This window comes from Punica granatum, chromosome 6, assembly GCF_007655135.1.
Source record: "Punica granatum isolate Tunisia-2019 chromosome 6, ASM765513v2, whole genome shotgun sequence".
In the NCBI taxonomy this organism is placed as follows: Eukaryota; Viridiplantae; Streptophyta; class Magnoliopsida; order Myrtales; family Lythraceae; genus Punica; species Punica granatum.
The window spans coordinates 59,488-80,287 of record NC_045132.1 but is presented as its reverse complement, the minus strand read 5'-3'; the positions used below and the strand labels follow the sequence as shown (position 1 = coordinate 80,287).

Below are 20,800 nucleotides of genomic sequence, written 5' to 3'. Positions count from 1 at the left end.
GTTCCAAAAGTATTCGACCATACTTTCAGCTACGAAGGGAATTTTTAGTTTGAACTTCTATATCTTGGAACAAATTTGACTATTGCTTCATTTGTTTAGCTTTATTCCATGCCTTCTAAGGCTCTTAGGTCTTGTTATTGAACTTCTACATCATGGAACAAAATTGACTATTGCTTCATTTGTTTAGCTTTCTGCCATGCCTTCTAAGGCTCCTTGTCTCGTTTATAATTTAAAAAAAAAAATGAGGATACCGTACTCTAATAAATCATTAATAACTTGGATTGCAACCGAGTTGAGGCAAGATGAGGCCCCAAATTCCTCCAGTTCTGCTGAATTGAACATCCCCAAGACTGGAATATTATCAAACCGCTAGTGGGCAAACCAACCGGGGAAAAGACCGAATCGTCCAAAGTCTATCCCATGGTTATCCCTGGCTCCCTCTACTCTCTCATTTCCTTCTTATTTTCTTTGTTACAAATTCATTAATTCATATTCTATAATCCCTTTTTCAAACATAAAAGCTCATTTATAAATTATAATTTATACTTAATAGTTGAAAGAAGATTAGATAAGTTTCCAAATAAAGAGATAAATTAAACTTACACAATTCTGAGAACAAGAAAACTTGGGGAAATTTTAGTGTAAACATGAGGACTCAGCCAAAAAGAAAAAAGAGCACGTAATTCAGGGGAAAATGGAAATTCTATTAATGATTATTTCTTTTGTCTATAGAAAAGATAGAGAAAACAACGATGATAATTCTACAAAACCACCACCTAATAATAATCACCTACGGCGTAAATGAGAGGATAGATGAAGAATTCCTCCTAGCAAGGACGGAATCCCACTTTCAGGTCAGTGTTAAACTTTAAGCTTAAACAATGATCTAATGTCATAACAGTAATGAAAATGAAAAGCTCAGTTGGTCTTCTTATCGCCTTCAATAGCAGAAGCAGCTGCCTCCTCCCCACGAGAAGCTGCTGCTTGATCATCTTCACCGCCAAAGCCAAACTCATTGACACGTGACCTATCAACTGGATATACCCATCTTTGGTACAGATATATCAAGAATATCACATCTGCCATTAACAGTAACACATGATCAGACGTGTAGACAGTAAGACACCCTTTAATGAAGAACATATAAACAGCAGATTGAATATGACGAAGATCATGCCTATTATTATAACATCCACAAGTCCAAATTATATTATGTTCCTTGTGGTCCATCTCAAATGTGAAATTTGTCGTGCCTATTATCATCATTTTACCCCGCATCCAGAAACCTCATAAAGCGCATAATGCTCTTTTACCAAGTGACTTAGTTCCAATAGAAATTCAAACTTCGAAATGTGCTTACTAACTGCAAACAATAAAAAGATTTCGAACTCGGCTTTTACCATCACGGAAGACGGACAACCTATGGAGTGTTGGCATCTTTATGACAAAGGCGAAAAGGTCATCTATGATGGTGTTTAGGAACTTGTATGTCATCTGCCTCCAGGGAAGATGAGCCACTGATTTCAGCTTGTAGTTTATAAACAGCTGAGGACACATCATGATAAATCCTGCAACAACGTACAACATAATATAAAGAATCACTGCCAAGGTTATTCTCCAATAAATACTAATCAAATCTCACAAGTAGCAGAACTGTGCAGTAAAAATTCACTGTATCTATGAAAGCCACAAGAAATCAGAATTTCTCCTGTGAAAGTTACATCATAAACACTCCTTTTTCTTTTTGGCCTGGTTATGCGTGCGCGTGTGGGTGGGGGGGTTTTGGGGGTGGGGTGGGGGGTCTTGCTTTGGTTGGTGGAGGGTGGATGGGTTGGGGATAATCAAGTACTTACCGAACATGTAGACACAGCTCGTCAATGAAGAGAGGATCCAAGAATACCAGCTCTTGTGGCGCTCATACTTGAGGGAGTAGACTGACGAGCATGCAACGAGGAGGAAAAGGACATAGGACAGATACTTCATGGCAAGATCGTCGTACTCTTTTGTCTTATTCCCAGCATACGATTCCCGATCACGAAACCTCAGCATGGGTATCCTGCCACTCCTATCAATCTCTATGATCATGGCTTTCCCTATTTTCCAGAACTCAATACAGCAGCCGACCCCAGAACTAGCAAGTATCATCCATGATGTGTCATTGTCCAGTAGATAGAGGAAAACAATGAGCTGCGATATGAAGCTCACAACAACTGATTTTGCCGAGAGTCCTTCCATAGACTTGTTTTTGTTCCAAAACTGGATATCTGTAGTATCAAATAAAAACAGATTTAGCTATAATGAGTCAAAGAAAGCAGAAACTCAAGACAACTGTATTCCGAACATATGTATTGCAGTGACAAAGTATCATTTACCATTCTTAAATGCCAGGAAGTCAAATACTGAATGCAGCAACGAAACAACAGTTGTGATCACCAGCAGATAAGGATTCCCTTCCAAGAAGACCCTCTGTGAATCACCCAACAGATTAGCATACAGAATAGCCAGTAATGTAACAGTTTGGTTCCATGTTCTCTTGCATCGAACAAAACATTTAAAAAAATACTTCAACTGATTAATCACAAAGTAAAACAACGAATTTATATAGATGAATGATAAAGACCAAAGTTTAGGGTTAAAAAGATTACACAGGATTAAGAAACTACCTTTAATTCATCTGCCTCGCCTTCAAGCATACTTCCATAACTACGATGGATCTGGAATGACTGATCAATCTGTAAGAATAGTTGCCACTTGGTCATGCTGATTGGACCCACTTCCAGATTAAGTGGCAATTCTTCCACTGTCTCGTTAATCGCTATCAGCTTATCTCTGAGCAACCAAAATTCATTGAAGAAGATACTTGGATAATAATTCCCTGAACGAGGCTCGACATTCAAGTCTGCAGGTTTCAGCGTTAAGAAAGTCCTTGTATTTATTTGCAATGCACTGTCTAGTAAGTTAGAAAAACTCACTGACAGAATAAGAGCTCGCTTTGAATTCTAATGAAGATATTATTGTTACAATTATTAAAAAAAAAAAAAAGATTCATATACATCATATGGACCATAATGAAAGCTCAATCATTTCTCCCTAAAACAGTAGAAAGATAAGCCTAATCCTAATGATTATCACTACAAGACAACAATATAATGCTCTAATAGGAAACCATTTTGTACATGCTCGATAATGACCACTAATACACAGCAAAACTTGTAAGTTATCCAACTTGAAAATAGATATAACCTAAGCTTCATCACAAACCAAGACTTTCTTACTTTGCTTTGGGATGATAAGGCATTGAATGCACTTAGAGGACATTTTTTCCCTCAATACTACTTGCATGTAAACCATCAAGTGGGCCAAATACTTTCTATGATAAATTCGTTTGCAACATTACTTGCTTGAAACCATCAAGACCAACATATGTACGGACATACAACATCTTAAGCAGGAAAAAAGTGAAAATGACCTTTGCATTAATAAAAACAAACAAAAGCAAATCTACCAACCAAATGAAGAGGAATAAGAAAGGATACAAGGAGCTATGTTTGGTGGGACGGCATTATTGGGATACCTGCCAGAAAATTTGCAGAAAGATCAGCAATTTTACGATCTATTAAATAAAGAAGGGGGACAAGAGACAGAAAAGATCATCCCGAATAAAAACAATCAATACAGAAAATTCCAACTTTCAATGCCCATGAGATTCAATCTCCAGTACGAAAACTACAATCAACCAACATCTAATCTGTTTGCCCGTAATCCCTCCTTCACGTGTAACGTGAATAACACGTTGCAAATCCACCCACAAGGTAATTGGTTAATCTTTAGAATATATGCTTATACAGGCTGAGAAGCATTAGCAAGTACTAAATTATTATGAGTCAAGAACTACTACTATTCCACAGGATCTTTGGATACACACACAACATCCATTTCTCATTGTTCCTCTGATACATGCATCGTTTATTGCAAAACCTCACCTCTCCCTATTTAACCCCACTCAAGGCATCAGAGTTATACAGAGAGAGGGCTTTGACGCCTTCAGTTTCTGGAATAAACAGAATTCTCTTCACTGATAAACCTTCACTTATAAACAAATAGAAATTACCGTGTAAAATCATCAACGAGATTAATCGTAACATTTGGCTTCCAATATGGAGCCCATTCAACAGGGCCTTCATCCTTATCCTCTTCGATAGCCTAAAGCAAATAGTGGAAGATAATTTAAGTAACAATGAAAATGATCAGATCATTCAGAGAGGCGACTCTGAATTGCATGTGGACTAACATTAACATGATAAAGATCAATAATAAATCATGCAAGATGTCAGTACACTCCTTTTATATAGGAGCTAATGACCAAACTCACAACCGTCGAGTATATTGCATGTGGTGCCAGTAAAAGACAGCATCAGAATTCACCGACTGTTAACTATTACTTCCATCGTGAAACTAGGAAGTCTTTCTATATATGAAGAAAGGCCCAAACGGCAATCGAGAGAAAACTTTAACCTCAGAAGAGGCTCCTCAAAACTGAATCACGGAAGAAGAAATAGAGAACTAACCTCAGACACTTTCTCAGCCTCGCCTGAGCCTTCGCTAATTCCAAGCAGATGTCTCCGCTTATCTGCTTTTGACTTGGGAAAATATGCTACGACAGCTGCAACCAAAAAATAGAGAGCAATTGAAGTACTAATCTCTGTGACGCCACAAGAAAGGAGGGGAGCAAAAAAAAAAAAGCAAGAGCAATGATAAACATACAGTGTGTCCTCCCAAAAGCAGCAAGAGGCTGGTACTCTGGGTCATTAGGATCTGGAGGATATCCAGAACGCGCAAAGAAAACATGAGCATATAGACTCCCATTGCGCTTCAAAGCCTGTGGAAAATTGTAGACTTAGCGAAATTCATAGCGAGAGATTGATAATTCTGAGCAACTGAGAAGGCCCACATGAGTCTCCCACATCAAATGCTAAGCGCATATTATGCACTGGGTAGTAAACAAAACATCCGCAGATAATAAGACATTAGGGTGGTACCTCGGAAGGGTGATACTTCAAAGAAAGTGTCCGAGTACTCTCAGGTCCCCAGACAGCATAGGGGATACTCGTTTCATGCCAAACAAGCGCAGCATCATTGCCAAATTCATTGAACCTTTCATGTTCAGTGAGATAGAGCCACATATCCTGAGGAAAGAGAGGGGGTTGGGGAACGAACTGTTAGGTGAACAGGGAAAGCACAGCTGGACTGATATAGAGGGAGGAAGCAAAGCACAGACAGATACGATTAAAAGCTACGATCCAATCAAGCATGGAACCTAAGTACTAGTATAGTATCGTATAGCATAATCCGAGAAAGCAGTAACTAACGTATGTGACACTATCAAAGTATGGGATAGTGTCACAAGGCACAAGCAAGCTTAAGTGGAGTGCATCAACCAAGCAGATGGACAAAAAGGTCAGTACATCACATGGGGATCTCCATACATACATACATACATACATACATACATACATACAAAGGTCAGCAAGCAGCTAATGCAAAGACCCTGACACGAACAGCAGCAGCGGAACGGGAAGAAGAGGAGCTAACCAAGGATTCGCCCTTTTGGAAGAGATTGGACATGAGGATGGCGGGGTCAGTAGCGGGCTTCTTAGGGGAGAAGAATTTGGACGCGAAGTACCAAAAGACCATCATGCGGACGATGCCGGAGAGGCCAAAGCCGGGGGCCCTCTGTTGCTGGGCCCCGTCACCGCCTCCTCCTGCTGCAGGCGGCGGCGGCATCTTCTCCTCTGTTCTCAAGTCCTTCAATTCTTTGCGAATTGCTTTTCTGATCGCCGATGATATCCGTGTCGATGGAACGAAAGAAAGAGGGCGGAAGGAAGGAAGGATGACTACAGATGCGATCGAGGCGTAAATAAAATGAAAAATAAATAAATAAATAGTAAATTGGCAATTTCGTCCCTGACTTTCCCAAATTTTATCAATTACGTCCTTAACTTTTCAGTTACATCAACTTGGGGCTCGACTTTCACACTGTTACATCAATTTAGTCCCTCGTTACATCAATTCAGTTCATTGCTACATCAATTCAGTCTCTCGTTACATCAATTTAGTTCTTGTCACATCAATTTAGTCCATACGTTACGTTAACTTAGTCCTCGTTATATCAATTTAGTCCCTACGTTACATCAATTTAGTCTATATGTTACATCAATTTAGTCCATGGCTGGTGCAACACAAATCATTGAGTTTGGCGTGACATCAGATCAATCCCTAGTTACATCAATCTGATCCTTGTGACAAAAGGGACAGATAGCGTTACTATTCCATTAATTTGTTCATGGACTAAACTAATGTAATGCCTAGGCAAATTGATGTAACTCCAAATTAAATTCTTATTCTTCCCCTGCCTTCTTTCTCTCTCTATCTCTTCTTATCTTTTGTCCCACAGTCCCACTTCAAATGAATTTCCTCTCCTCTGTCTTCTTATTCCTCTTCCTCTCCTTGTGCGAGCTTCCATTTCTCGCTCAGCTTCTCTCTACCTTGCCCTTGTGGTGAACCGTGGCTGCTTTCCAATTTCAGTGAGCCAACAAGGGTCGAATTCGGGCGAGTCAACGAGGATCACACCCAGTCGGAGCTTAAGCGGCAGCTTGGAGGTGGTCCAGGAGGTGGCGAAGGCGATGGAGGGGTTGCTGATGTGGACGTGGTGGGCAATGTCCGAGTCGAAGTTAAGTGGGTTTGCAGGAGAGACGACCATGCCAAAGGAAAGGTAGATGATTGGAACGTTGAGGGAGGGAAGGACTAAGATGAAGGTCGCGTCGCCCTTGGAGAGGGAGAAGTGGGCCCGAAGGTGGAAAGCAAGGGAGTCGGCGAGGCGGAGGATCTGGGAGAAGGTGAGGCATCAGTCGATGTCGTCAGAGGCGTCAATGATAAAAGTGGTGGAGACGGGATGAAGGTGCGGAGAATAGAGAGGGCGTAGTCGGTGATGGAGAGGGGCTCATGATCGAAAGGTAGAGGGAGAGGAACTTGAGGATGGAGGTTGTGGAAGGTTTTGGTTTTAGAGCAAAAGCCATTGATGGGCTCACCGTAGGAAGAAGGGAATCTCTCTGAGCCTTAGGCTTAGCTCATAGAAGGTGAAATGAAAGAGGAACGGAGGGAGGGAGGGATGGAAGGACTAATTTGATGTAGCACGAGGACCAAATTAATGTAACAATTTACACCATTTAAAACCGTAAGTAGTCATACTTAACGGCACAACCAAATTGATGTGGCAGGGGACCTGATCGATGCGCCTACACCACACAAGGACCAAATTGATACAACCGTAGCACTAACTGAAGTAATTGCACCAGTCAATGACTTAATTGATGTAATATAGGGACTAAATTGATGTAACGATGACTAAATTGATGTAACGAAAGATTAAATTAACGCAGGGACTAAATTGATGTAACCAAAGACTGAATTGATGTAACGCTGGACTGAATTGATGTAACGAAAGACTGAATTAATGTAACAATGGACTAAATTGATGTAACAGTGTGAAAGTCGAGCCCCAAATTGATGTAACAGAAAAGTTATAGACAAAATTAATGCAATTTGCTAAAGTTATTAACAAAATTGCCTATTTACTAAAAAAAAACAAATCTTTAGAGGAAAATACCAAATTGGTCCTTAAGCGAGTCATTTTGTCTCAATTACATCCTGAGAGAATACTTGCACCAATTTAACCCTTGACAGAGTAATGGTACATCAGAACAGCCTTTTGTCACATCAAAACATGAACGAAATGTTTAAGCTACCATTTTAAATTGTTTCCCTGCATGACGTAGCTTATTTTCATTTTATGATTCAACTTTCTCTCTCTCCCTTTGGCTTATATAATTAAATTCATTTTGTTTTAAATCTCTATCCTCTATCCTCTCTCTTATTCTTTAGATAGCCGTTCTCAAAGGGATTCGAATCCCTAGCCCCAAAATTGACCCCCCAAATTGAAAGTATGAGCAGCAAAAATACATAACCCCCAAATTGAAATTATGAGTAGCCTAAATCTCTAACCCCTAAATTGTAACCTAGGGAACACTCGCAAGTAGTTCAATGATGAAGACGGAATTTGTTGAATGTAATGGTGGAATCAATTTCACCTATCATCGATGGCACAGTTGCAATGAAGATGTCGATTTTAGTTGGAGTGGCTCGAGCGTGGGAAATGGAAGGAACAAGGCAGAGTGGTTGTGTGGCTGTGAACAACAAGCTTCTCAACTGACCTCAAAGACTCCGAGAATTTTAGGAGACAATTCATTTGTTGCCTATTTTATCAGGTAATTTTCAATAGAAATTACTTTGATTGCATTGTGAAATTAATATAACTTATTGATGTTTGTGATTCTTAATTTTTGCATGGTTGTGATCAATGAAGAACAAGTCAATCACTTGTGGATATTTGAAGTGGTTGGATGAGTTCCCTCTGCCTTGTCCACCTAGATTGTTCCCTGAAGATGGACCTGCATTTCTCACTTGCATTGGCACCTACTGGACAGTTAGCATCCATATAAAGAGCGCAAATTGAAGTAAAGTACATGTACCTATCTTGAAACTTCTGACAGTTGAGGTGGCATGAGTGAAGCTAAGGCATTCCTCATTTGATCAGGGACCTGTTTCACACTCAGCAATCAATATCATGCAAATTGAACGACAAATTTAAGTTTGTTAACACGTGTACCTGACTTGTAACATGTAGAGTTGGCATCACTGGAGCAAGTGCATTGCTCACCTGCATTAGCAACTAATTAACACTAAATAATGATAAACAATTAGACCAAAGTAATGTTGCAAGTTAATTAAGCATGTACCTGTGCAAGAAAATTTATCTTATGATATGGCAAAGATGGTTGTGGTGTCAACAACAGGGCAGAGTTTTGAGACAAATTCATTTCCTCTGCTTGGATAGTGCAGCACTTGAAGTAGACCTAGTGCTTCCTCCACCTTAAACATGTGCACCACTATGGTCCACTTGGTTTGTCCTCGATGATTTTTTCCTAGCTTTCTTTGCCTTCTTCTTTGATCCACTAAGAGCCTTGCATGTCTTTCTTATATAACCACTTTCACCACGATTTGAACAAGTTGGAGGACTTAAGATTCTTTTCAATTTATATGGATCTCTTGGTTGCTCTGGGCCTTTTTCCCTTAGATTTTTTGGACGCCCTAGTTGCCTCTTGGTTTCTAGGGATAGAACATGGTCCTCATTTGTGGGAGTTCAGTACTATTCACCAGCAATAGGTTTCATGAAGAAGGCATATAGTTTCTCATTAGTGCTCATTGTATACCATGAATTGACAAAATTTTTCAAGTATAAGGTTATTATAGTATATGCAAGCAACTGCATGTACTATAATAGTAGATTTGATGAAAGAGACATATAGTTTCTCATTAATGCTCCTTATATACCATGAATTGACAAAATCTTCAGGTATAAGGTTATCATAGTATATGTAAGCAACTACATATACTATAATAGTAAGTTTGATGAAGAAGACATACCGTTTCTCATTAGTGCTCCTTGTATACCATGGATTGACAAAGTCTTCAAGTGTAAGGTTATTATAGTATATGCAAGCGACTGCATGCATGCAGGGAATCCTTGTGATATCTCATTTCCTGCAAGAACACGTATTTGCAGATCCATTGCACACTTGGAATTTGGTGGACAAGTAACCTTAAATCTTGTAATGTCCGAATCTCCCAACCAGTGTGGAGTCCAAGCAGCTTATTTATGTTTAGTCATTTCCAACTTTGATTGAATTATGAGGCATGGTAGACTTGTGTTCCTCGTCAATAGCTTTGTATTCATTCCCATCTTACTCATAAATCTTGTAATGTCCGAATCTCCCGACCAGTGTGGAGTCCAAGCAGTTTATTTATGTTTAGTCATTTCCAACTTTGATTGAATTATGGGGCATGGTAGACTTGTGTTCCTTGTCAATAGCTTTGTATTCCTTCCTATCTTACTCATCATGTACATTTTCACTCCCTCAATGAGCTTGCTCCTCACTTTCAGCATTGCAGTATTGAACTGCTCACTCATGTTGCTTATTAGGACCATTTGTCAACTTTTATGCCATGTAGCCATTCTCATGCAGCTGCATTCAGTTCTTTCATCCTTTCCAAATTTTGCTTGAACTGTTACTCAATTGTTGATTTAACACAATCCAAAATGTATCCTTCAACGCATTTCCACTCCATTTATTGGTCAAATTGGCCCATATGTGCCTGGCACAATACTTGTGGGGTGCTTCATGGCAAACTTCTTCCAATGCTACATCTATGCCCTATTAAGACAAAGTTCTATTAACAGTGAACAATTAAGAATGACAATAAATTATTACTAAAAATGACATGAAAAATATTGTTTGTCAGATATGAACACAGGATCTCTTATATCATTCACAAGGTTCTTCAACATCAACTACTGCATATGGAATCACATAAAATCCATTATTTCCATCTTGTGCAACATCAAAAAGAAATTGTCTCCCGTAGTACCCTTTTAGGGAACAACCATATAGGACAATTAGTGGCCTACATGCAACAATGAAATCAATCTTGCAAGCCTCCAGGCACACATACAATCTCTCAAACTCATGACTGATATGTGCTACATTCAGTCCCACAGTTGACCCTGGTTGCTTTTCATAAGTTCATGATAGTAATCCCTTAGCTTCAGGTATTGCTCTTTCTTTGTTCCTTCACATATCTTATGAGATTCATAGAGGGCTCTATAAAGAGCAATATCAGTCACTTTCACTCTATAGGTACGCATCATAAAATCATAAGCATCCTGACTAGTCATTTCTGGATGGGCTCTAACCTGTGGGACAAGCTTAGATGCCATCCACTCCATATTAGCCAACCCGTTTTTCAAAATTATAGTACATTTTTATAAGTCTTCACTCGATAAGAGTTCATCTTCTTGTTCAATGAGCACAACATTACCCAATCACACCCTTTAGCACGACAGATGGCTCTCACCATCTCTACATTAGATTGTTTAAATTGAACTGACCTTCCCAAGCTGATATTTAGTCCCTCATGGCATTCTTTTAAGACACTTCATCCCAAGTTCTATGTTAACGAAACCAAATTGAGACCCCTCATTGAACACATGATACTTCACACCCTTATTAGAATTACCTTCTTCATCTCCACTAAGAGACTAAATTCTCACTATGATAACTATTAGACTCCTCTATTTCCTCCCTCTCAACATGTGTCTCTTCCTCTACAAAGATTCTTTCCCTTTCTTCAGCTATTCTTCCTTTGAATCTCATTTTTGTGTTCTTCCTCTTTCTTTTACGTTTCTCATCATGCTGCACTCTAGAACCTGCTAGGCTGCCTTCATGCAGAGTAAAAGATCCATACACTGCACCTGCACATGCATTGTGCATTTCATATTCTTCCAAATGAGGATGCGTTGATTCAACAAACTCATCATCATCTTCATCCCAATTATAATATTATTATGGCCCAGGGTTGTAAGCATTGTCATCACTACTATCATGTCCATGTTGATCACTTTCTTGACTTGCTTCTTCTCTTGCTTCCGTTTCTCTTGCTTCTCTTGTTACTTTTGCCGAGAACTATAAAGCTTCCTCACCAGCAAGCTCGTCAGGATTATCTATTGGATACTCAAAGCAAATGTGCACCTCATTAAATCATTCTACAGCAGACATCACGAATCTAGCATCATAATCATCCTTTAACTCTTCAAGCTTGGTCTCCATCCTCATCCCCGAGATCGCATACCAACAACCTGTAGGTCACTCTGGTAATGATTCTTCCACATACTCTTTATCACAACTGCAGACAAAGTGTCTACATCTACATGTTCTCATACATCTATCTCACCACCAACATACTCTAGCAGGTCATTAAAAAACCTTCCACCATGATGGAAAACCATATTCGCATTGCTCCAAGCTATTCTGATGAAAACCTAGAAAAAAGAAACCTCTTTAACTTCCTAATCTTGCGGAGATTAAAAAAAGGGAACAAAAAAAAGGCAATCTTTATAGGTTTCTAGCACACAATAAGCACGACAGAGACAAGTCAGGGACCACATTGAACAAAGCATGAAAGGGACAAGTAGAGGACCGAAGTATTAAATAACCCTTACCCACTGCTAGTGAAAGTTTACGAAGCCACCAAAGTTCCGCACAACCAACATGAGGTCACCTTGATCTTGCTCAAAACCCACAACAAACTTGAGTAAACTAAGAAATTGAAGATCAATTTGGGTTTATATGCTCTCTCACTTAGCTTATGTGCTTTCCTGATAGCAAAATTCCGCCTAAGTCGTTTCCATTTCCCACCCTTGATTGTGAGCTCTGATCAGAGGTATAAGAGAGGAGACGGAGAGAGATTTAAAAAAAGTGAATTTAAATTAAACTATATAAGTCAAACCCACAACAAACTTGAGTAAACTAAGAAATTGAAGATCAATTTGGGTTTATATGCTCTCTCACTTAACTTATGTGCTCTCCTGATAGCAAAATTCCTCCTAAGTCATTTCCATTTTCCACCCTTGATTGTGAGCTCTGATCAGAGGTATAAGAGAGGAGAGGGAGAGAGATTTTAAAAAAGTGAATTTAAATTAAACTATATAAGTCAAAGGGGGAGAAAGAGTTGCATCAAACAATGAAAATAAGCCACTTCATGCAAGGAAACAATTTAAAATGCCAGGTCAGATACCTCCATTCATATTTTGACGGAAGCCCGATGGAAGGGCTATTCAGATATACCATTACTCCATCAAGGGTTAAATTGGTGCAAATTTTCACTCAAGATGCAATTGAGACAAAATGGCTCGCTCGAGGACCAATTTAGCAATTTGCTCTTTCCGAAAATGGAAAAAAAAAAATCTACTATCCGACTAGGAAGAAGAATAGAGAAAAAGTGGGAACAGAAAAGAACGGAGGCGGAAATGGAAGACGTGAAGAGGTACCTGGAGAAGGCGGGCGGTAGTATTAGTGAAGAGCAGGAGGAGGAGGGGTCTCCGACTCCCACAGCTATAGCCGATAGTATTAGTCGTCGTCGTCATCGTTTCTTTGAGAGATTCGTCTTGACGGGCCTCCGCGTAGATCTTATAGAGCCTGGTCGCATCCTCTGCTCCTTCAAAGTGCCCCCTCGGTTACTGGTACCCCCGGAAACTCCTACCTTATTGCCATCATCAACTGATTGAAATATCGAAATTGGACGATCAATTTGATCTGATCTGCTCTGCTATTCATTTCATGTGGCTGATGATGACGATGATATTGATTGATGATGATAATTTTTGAACTCCTCCATGAGTTACGATATAACATATACATATATGTATGTATGTATGTAAGCTAAATCTGATTCGCGAGATGTAGATTTTGCTGTTTATTGATTAATAATGAGTCTGAAACTGAAAATGAGTCTGGTGGGCTTGCAGAATGCGGGCAACTTCTTGCACGGTGGAGCAACCGCGACGCTGGTTGACTTGTTGGGGTCGGCCGCAATCTTCACAGTAGGATCTCCTGTCACCGGCGTCTCCGTGGAGATCAACATCTCCTACTTGGATGCTGCCTACGTTGATGTCAGTTCATCATCAATTACATTCAATTACCCGCTACTTTCTTTTGTCTTTGCTGCTGCTGCCTTTTTGCACTTCACTTGGACAATTGTGTCCTTCCTTCTGCGCTGCATCAGTGGTGTGCAGTGCAGTGGAGAGTAGTGAAGTGTAGTGTAGTGTTGTGTTGGCTTGGGGCTGATGATGAGATTCTGCGCTGCTGCTTGTGTGGTGATCAATCAGGAGGAGATTGAAGTTGAGGCCAAGGTGCTGCGCGTGGGGAAGGCAGTCGGGGTTGCGACCGTAGAGTTAAGAAAGAAATCCACTGGAAAAGTAATTGCCCAGGGACGTCAGACTAAATACCTTAACGTTGCCAGTAAATTGTGAGCACCGCAGCCGATCAGGCCACATGGCACGACAACGCAATCCTCTTTCAGTGCAATGATACCGTGATAGTAGTTGCAAATGGGCCCAGGGCGCTCATGAATAAATAAATATATATTAATATGCGCTGCTGCTGTTATGAATAAGCAATGCTGTTTGTGTTTAACTAATACGATACCCCTTCTGTCAAAATGCCCTAAATTTCTGCATTTTTTTTTCTAACTTTTGAATCAGTACAAGCCATTACGTTATAGTTACCGGAGCAGAAATGTATGCCATCATTTTAGTCGATTTAGGCAGAGGAACAAGTGCATGATACATGCGTTTTACTAATAAACAGGATTGTATTGAAGTGCATCATCAGCTTCTTTGGGAGCAGGTCCCCTGAACAGTAAAACCCCCACCTACATAACAGCACATCCGATAACCACTTCCTACCACTACATATTTGAAAAATAAACCACAATAGATGCCTCTTCGATTATGAATTACTTGCCCAGATGCCCAACGATAACTTTAAGATGTAACAGGTACAAGATAATCATCAGCACATATATGTATATATTTAAAAGTATAATATGGAAAAAATCAAAAGAACAGAAAGATTGACTTCTAATCAAGTTGTAACAATACTTAGTGAAAGCTCCGAAACCAAATCCTCAAGGAAGGATGCACCACTCACTCAGTGATGACTCCCTTGCCTGAAACTTTTAAAAAAGTGCCAGGGGTTCACCAACATAACAATCGAATCGTGTGCTAACTGGATAGCTAAAGGTTGGACTTGCTCAGGGCTACCACCTACTGTCTCACCCCCCCGCCCGCTTACTTTTGGTTCGTTCATGTAACTAAGATAGAGCCTAAGCTAAAGCTAGTGAGTCCTGTACATAGTCTAAATTTCCATATATCCTACTGATGTAAAGTCAGGTTAGAGCTACCCCATTGCATCTTCTGCCATGCGATTCTTTACACGTAAAAAGCTGGAGAGGGGCTGCATGCTGTCAACGGCTTTGTTGCCTGCATGCTCCTGACTGCATTTGAGAGCTCCTTCATCTGCTGATCCATTTTGCTTCTCCATTCTTCCATCTCCTTCCACCTCTGCTGCAGCCAAACACATAAAATGAGCAAGAAACTTTCGCATCTCAGAAGTCCCAAAAAACCGTATTAAACCTCACACTTCTCATTATACAGTATCACCATTAGACGGGCCTTCCCGTACAAATACCATTACCCTCGCACAACATACTAGAGAAAAAGGTTTCTTAGAGTCATTACCTGGAACAGGAGTGATGGATTTTCAAAGTCCAGTTGCGGATTCACATTGAGAGAGGCATCTTGGTTATATTTAGGTAAACATTCTTGCTTCTTCAGTACGAGCTCCTTCATATCTCTGTCCAAGCAAGAAATCGATTTATAAATGTAGTACTTGCAAGCTACAATGACATGAAATTTGATGTAGGCATTCAAGGCATACTACCTCTTAATTATAGCCACTTCTTCCTTGAGCATAGCCAGCTCACTTGCACAGGCAGCATCCTGAGCAGGGGTTGCATCACTAGGCTTCGATATTGTGGTCAGGTAAGAGTAGGGTCCATCCTCCCACTCGCCATTGCTAGGATCTGTATTCGCCAGCCACGACGCAATGTCATCCCCTTGTACGTTTTCAAGGTTTGTGCTCTCTAACAAGTCCTCCCATCGCTCAGAATTTTCAGGACAGAGAGGGTAAGTATAAGCCTTTGCGGCCTGCATACTGCTCAACGAATTGGTAAGTTCCATCAGCTGCTGTTCGATTTTCAATCTCCATGCTGCAACCTCCCGATACATGTCCTATTAAAATTACAGATAGTTTTTTAATCGCCAATCATTGACTTGTTATAATATGAACATGTTAAAACAAATAAAGAAACCTGCATTCCGCTTAATGAACTTGAAGTTTCAATCAGGCGCTGATCTGCCTTGGCTCGCCAGTTTGCTAAGTCCTTGAGCATTCCCTGCAAATAAAAGGGTAGGAGCATTCAGTGGTAAGCGAAAAAATTTCAACTATTAGGACATGCTAATGCTCTGCCAATCACCTCCACCAAGTTGGCTTCCTCCTGGTCTTTCTTCTTGGACACGAGCTCCGCCAACTCTCTGTAATTGTAACATCATGTGAAGAGAAATGCCTTGTGATAGAGAGGACAGAGAAGGTTTTCTTCTTCATTTTTTTTTCTTTTTTTTTTTTGGGTAGGGGGTGGGGTGGCGCCTAAAAAAAGCGAAGACAGGATTATGGGCCCATACCTCTTCAAGTTAATGATATCTTCTTTGATAAGTTTCATATCTGAAGAGGAAGCAGGTTCTTCCAAGGCACCACTGCTACCAGGATTCCACCATGACGAGGGGACCCAGTAAGGGTCCTGGACCCCTGCTTCACGACGAATGTGATCAAGCTCAGCACTTTCCAGCCAATATTCCATAATTCCATCAGTGTTGTGCCACCGCCTGAACCGCTCAGCCCCACCTGGGGCCACTTTCCCGTCGATGTGCTTCAACAGATGGTCGAGCAGGCCAGTATCACCAATATGTTTACGACCAGCCAATCTGAGCTGTGGACGACTGATGGGTTTACCACGTACAGCCCCTTCCGCCCTCAAAATCTCCAGCAAATGTTGCTCAGCTTGCTTATACCTTCGTGAAACAGAGAACACATCACAAGGCCATTGAAGGGCCTACTGAAAGAATAGCACAAATTCAATTGGAAATTGTTGTTACCTCTCCTTTGACCATCTCTGCGCAGAATTGTCACACTTTTTCCTCTTGGGTTTGGCAATAACAGTCTGCTTTTGCCTTCGCTGTCTTTTTGGTTTAGCTTCTTCAATAGGGAAGTCTCTTTTGTTGTCTTCCTCTGATACAAGAGATTCAGCCGTCACAGCTTCTCCATCTTCCTCCTTTATAGTACTGAACGAAAACTGAGGTCTGTTACCACTGTTTTCTCTGCCCTGACCACTAAATGTGGCACGACGACCACTCCTATGGGCCATCTGAGCGCGCTGCAACTCAAACCAACAGATACCCTTTTTAAATGCTCCCTCCCATTCCCCAAAGGTAGGACCTTCTTCTAAAGCACATGTACAGATAACATGCCAATCAGAATTAGATTGAGCAACAAAGACAAGGCAAAAAAAAAAAAAAGAAGATGAGAAAACATTGTGTCCACCTCAGGACGACCTGTAGAGTTTAAACTTGGAAATCATTTTAAAAAATATAATGCGCGAAAACCCTTCAGTGTGGGAAAAGGCTAAAATTAGGCCAGGCAAAAATATTAGGATCTCAAACTAAACCTCTATAAGAAAGCATGATTTTAATGCATACTACAGGAATTGTAAATGATCAACTATAAAGTATAGATTTTGAGCAGGAAAATGTGAACATTACAATGTTATAAATAATAGAACAATGTGATGCATAAAATATGGTGTACTTTATGTTTGGGTTTACCAGGATGAAAGAGGGCATCCATGTAACAGAAATTTATGTTCCGGGAGTACAAGTATATGAGCATGCCATTAAATCTCAGTATACAGCCAGAGAAGTGAATTTGGAAGTGGAGAGTCACGAAAATGTTTGAATGATCCAACAGGCAGCATAAATAAAATGATACAAAATCCTTTGCCGATCTTTTTTAGACTGAAAACTGGATTGAACAACATCTACAGGGGAAAAAAAGAGTACATCCACAATTTTTATGGTTTTAGATACTCACCACCTTTGAGGTTGCAGGCATCAATTTGATTTAAGTGACTATCTTTATATGACCTGAGCATAAAAAATAAAAGGATACCTTAGTCTAAAACGGTGGCTCTTGAATTACTGGGACTGGGGTAACCAGGGGCAGGTGGTGGCCTCTCCCCACCCAAAACCAATAAGGCAAAAAAAAAAGAAGGAAAAGGAAAAGAAGAGCCAACTCCAGCCTTGCTGGTTACTTTGTAGTATAACTGGCTACATTATGAAATTAAAAATGTGGGTTAACCCAACCAATGAGCTATGACTGCAGCAAAGTCATTAGTATTGTCGTGAAAAATGAGGCGCTAAGTGCGGAGAGAGGGACAACATGCACAGGGCAAAACGTTAGGTTCATCTCCTGCAGCAGCACTTGAAAAGAAATTACCTCGACTGCCTCTGGTTCAATTCCAAATTTCCAATAATTAATTCAAGATAAAAACAATGAACCTGGGCAGAAAGTTGAGGAAGGAAAATTCTCCAGGACATGAGCTACAAAGATTCAGGTCGAACAAAGTGCTACAGACTTAAACAGAAAGTTGCCCTGTGCATTACTCTGGCCTCTACCAATTGCTGAGACCGACTGATATAAAGAAAGGGGAAGTTTTTTTTTTTTTTTTTTGTGGAGGGGGGGATTAATAAGCGTGTAAAGAACATGCTTCCAAGGTTTTTTTCTTTTTCTTTTTTTCTGCATCCGGAAAACAAGAAGGCTGCTGCAGCAGTAACTCCTACTATGTTTGCAACATGAAGCTTTCCTTAACCTCTCGAAAGTTCCCAGCCAACAAAACAGCAGGCCAATCAGTAATCACAAAGGGGGCCAAAAGAAACAAACCATAAGGTGAAAAGAGAAAACAAGAAGCAGCAAGGAACCAGAGTCTACACACTGAAACCCCCTCATTACAAACAAGCGGGAAGAGAGGGAGGGCTAGGGTTTTACCTCAGACCACAATGCGCAACCTTCACCATACAGAGAATATGTTAAATGCTCTGAGACCTCTACAGGTGCGAGTGGGGAGATAAAAGCACACAAATATGAATGGAGCTTCACGTCAGTCTAGAGTCAGCCCAAGGAACAAAGGCAACCAACCAGATGATTTAAAGGGCTTACTTACCTGAGGGCTTTAGGGTTTGGCAGGCAGGCGGCAGGAGTCGGAGAGGAATTTTCAGCGGCAGAGGCGTGACGCCGCGCGATCAATGATAGGCTAGCTATGAGGAGAGACAGAAGATGGGGCCGAGCCGACGCAGACCCCACAGAGGCACAGCCAGCCCAGTGTGTGTGTAATTTGGAAGTTTTGGGGTGAATAATGTATTTATAGATACGATCATCCGAACAAGAAGGAAGAGGAAGAGGGAACAGAATTAATTAAAAAATTTTAAAAATAGCGGACTAGAATTTTTTTTTGGAATTTTTATATGGTTTATGATTTACCTGATTTATCAAATATATCATATGTTTTGTTTTTTATCATATATATCCAATGGTTTACTTTTTACATCAAATCTATCCCGACGTTATCTTTTCCGTCGACATTTAACGGTCATGCTGGAGTGGCATGTTGAGCGATAGTGGGCCCCCACTTGCCATACGAGCGCCACGTCAGCACAGCTGTTAGATATCAACGGAAAAGATAAAGGCATGATAGATTTGAAGTAAAATGTAAATTATGGGATATAGCTGACAAAAAATAAAACATACGATAGATTTGACAAAACGCATAAACCATGAGCCATTTCAAGTAAAAGTCTTTTTTTTTGTTAAGTAAGTATCTTCGCTTCGGGTCTCATCCCTATCTATGCACAGGAATATCAACTTAGCAAATTTGGAGATTCTCTAATCGTATCAACCTTTTTTTAAAAGTTTATTATAGATATTGATATAGATAAAAACTAAAAATAACAAAGCAAAAAGAAAATAGTAAACAAAAGTTGGAATGCGCACGGATGGAGGAGGAGAGGGGGAGATAGGAGAAGTAAGGGATGAGAGGAGGTGAGAGCGAATATAAAAGAATAGGTAGTTACTTAGATAAAATTACTATTATATTTTTAATCATGCGGTCATTATTAATTAGATTATTTTTTAAAGAAGTTTTTAGGAAGTGAAAATTAAACAAAAGTCTTCCTTATGCCTAATAATATATCATCGATATAAATAGAGTAAATAGGCAATTCCGTCCTTGACTTAAGGGTGTTACATCAATTGGATCATTAACTTATTTTTTACATTAATTTAGTCCATGAGTTTGTCAATTTGCATCAATTCAGTCTTTATTATATCATTTAGATCCCTTAATAAAGAAAATTGCATCAAATTTATTTTCGAGGGAAAGTGCCCCATTAGATGCGTCCCTAATCACATCATATGAATCCCTCAACATTGGGCAAATGTCCTCGGGATGACGGACTATTTGATGTAACTGATGAAAGGAATGATGTAACTTTTCCAATTGTATTTATGGTTACACCGGTTATGTCCTTCAAATCAGTATATTCTTTATTTTCTTTTTCTTTTTTTTCCTTTTTCCACCCAAAAGAAGAATTAACGGAATGCCATGGAAGGTTTTGTTAATGTGACAAAGGACCAAGTTGATGCAACCAAAGGTCCTACATGATGCAATTTGCTTCACTAAAGGACCTCATTGATATAAAAAGGACTAATTTGACGTAATTTTCTTCATTGGGGGACAAAAATGATATAACATGGACCAAATTAATGCAAATTGACAAATTCAAGGATCAAATTGATTAAAAAAATAAGTCGGGGACTTAATTGACGTAACATCAGTAAGTTAGGGACCAAATTGCCAACTCGCTCATATAAATATAGACAAGGAAACGGGGCATATTTGATTTTTCAACATTTTTCATTTTTGTTCTAAATCTTTTCTTTTTTTTCAACATCATCTTCAAATGTTTAGTTCGCTTTTGTCTTACCATTTAATTATCCTTTAAAAAATTAATTTTCCAACAAATATACTAAAAATTAACAAGAAAAAAAATAGGAGGAAAGGATCAGAAGAGGGGAGGGAGCAATGAAGTCTTGTTGGCGGCCATCACCTCTACCCCCGA

The 20,800-nt window shown here is 39.9% G+C and overlaps 3 protein-coding genes across 11 annotated transcripts; 1 reads left to right on the top strand and 2 right to left on the bottom strand.

Moving 5' to 3' along the window:
* Window positions 1-683: 683 nt before the first annotated feature.
* On the bottom strand, window positions 684-5,894 carry LOC116211306 (cleft lip and palate transmembrane protein 1 homolog). Its single transcript, XM_031545625.1, has 11 exons — window positions 5,593-5,894; window positions 5,040-5,186; window positions 4,765-4,879; window positions 4,569-4,663; window positions 4,112-4,203; window positions 3,537-3,574; window positions 2,664-2,899; window positions 2,373-2,466; window positions 1,854-2,264; window positions 1,401-1,568; window positions 684-1,079 (listed from the first exon to the last, which is right to left on the bottom strand). The coding sequence occupies exons 1-11, from the start codon at window positions 5,782-5,784 to the stop codon at window positions 919-921; spliced, it is 1,749 nt and encodes a 582-aa protein (XP_031401485.1). The 5' UTR covers window positions 5,785-5,894; the 3' UTR covers window positions 684-918.
* A 7,046-nt stretch (window positions 5,895-12,940) lies between these two features.
* LOC116210829 (acyl-coenzyme A thioesterase 13) lies at window positions 12,941-14,203 on the top strand. The gene is made up of 3 exons (XM_031544908.1): window positions 12,941-13,195; window positions 13,481-13,624; window positions 13,841-14,203. The coding sequence occupies exons 1-3, from the start codon at window positions 12,983-12,985 to the stop codon at window positions 13,982-13,984; spliced, it is 501 nt and encodes a 166-aa protein (XP_031400768.1). The 5' UTR covers window positions 12,941-12,982; the 3' UTR covers window positions 13,985-14,203.
* Window positions 14,204-14,512: 309 nt separating this feature from the next.
* LOC116210828 (protein DYAD) lies at window positions 14,513-19,081 on the bottom strand. Of its 9 annotated transcripts, none has more exons than XM_031544898.1 (10): window positions 18,847-19,023; window positions 18,672-18,730; window positions 17,718-17,770; window positions 16,727-17,072; window positions 16,256-16,642; window positions 16,051-16,108; window positions 15,886-15,969; window positions 15,456-15,805; window positions 15,254-15,368; window positions 14,513-15,079 (listed from the first exon to the last, which is right to left on the bottom strand). In XM_031544898.1, exons 2-10 carry the CDS (start codon window positions 18,698-18,700, stop codon window positions 14,945-14,947), a joined length of 1,557 nt encoding a protein of 518 aa, XP_031400758.1. In that variant the 5' UTR covers window positions 18,701-18,730; window positions 18,847-19,023; the 3' UTR covers window positions 14,513-14,944. The 9 variants fall into 9 exon arrangements, with proteins under 9 accessions (XP_031400758.1, XP_031400760.1, XP_031400759.1 ...); XM_031544900.1 differs by having other exon boundaries at window positions 16,727-17,069; XM_031544899.1 differs by having other exon boundaries at window positions 14,513-15,076; window positions 18,847-19,022.
* Between the last annotated feature and the right edge of the window lie 1,719 nt (window positions 19,082-20,800).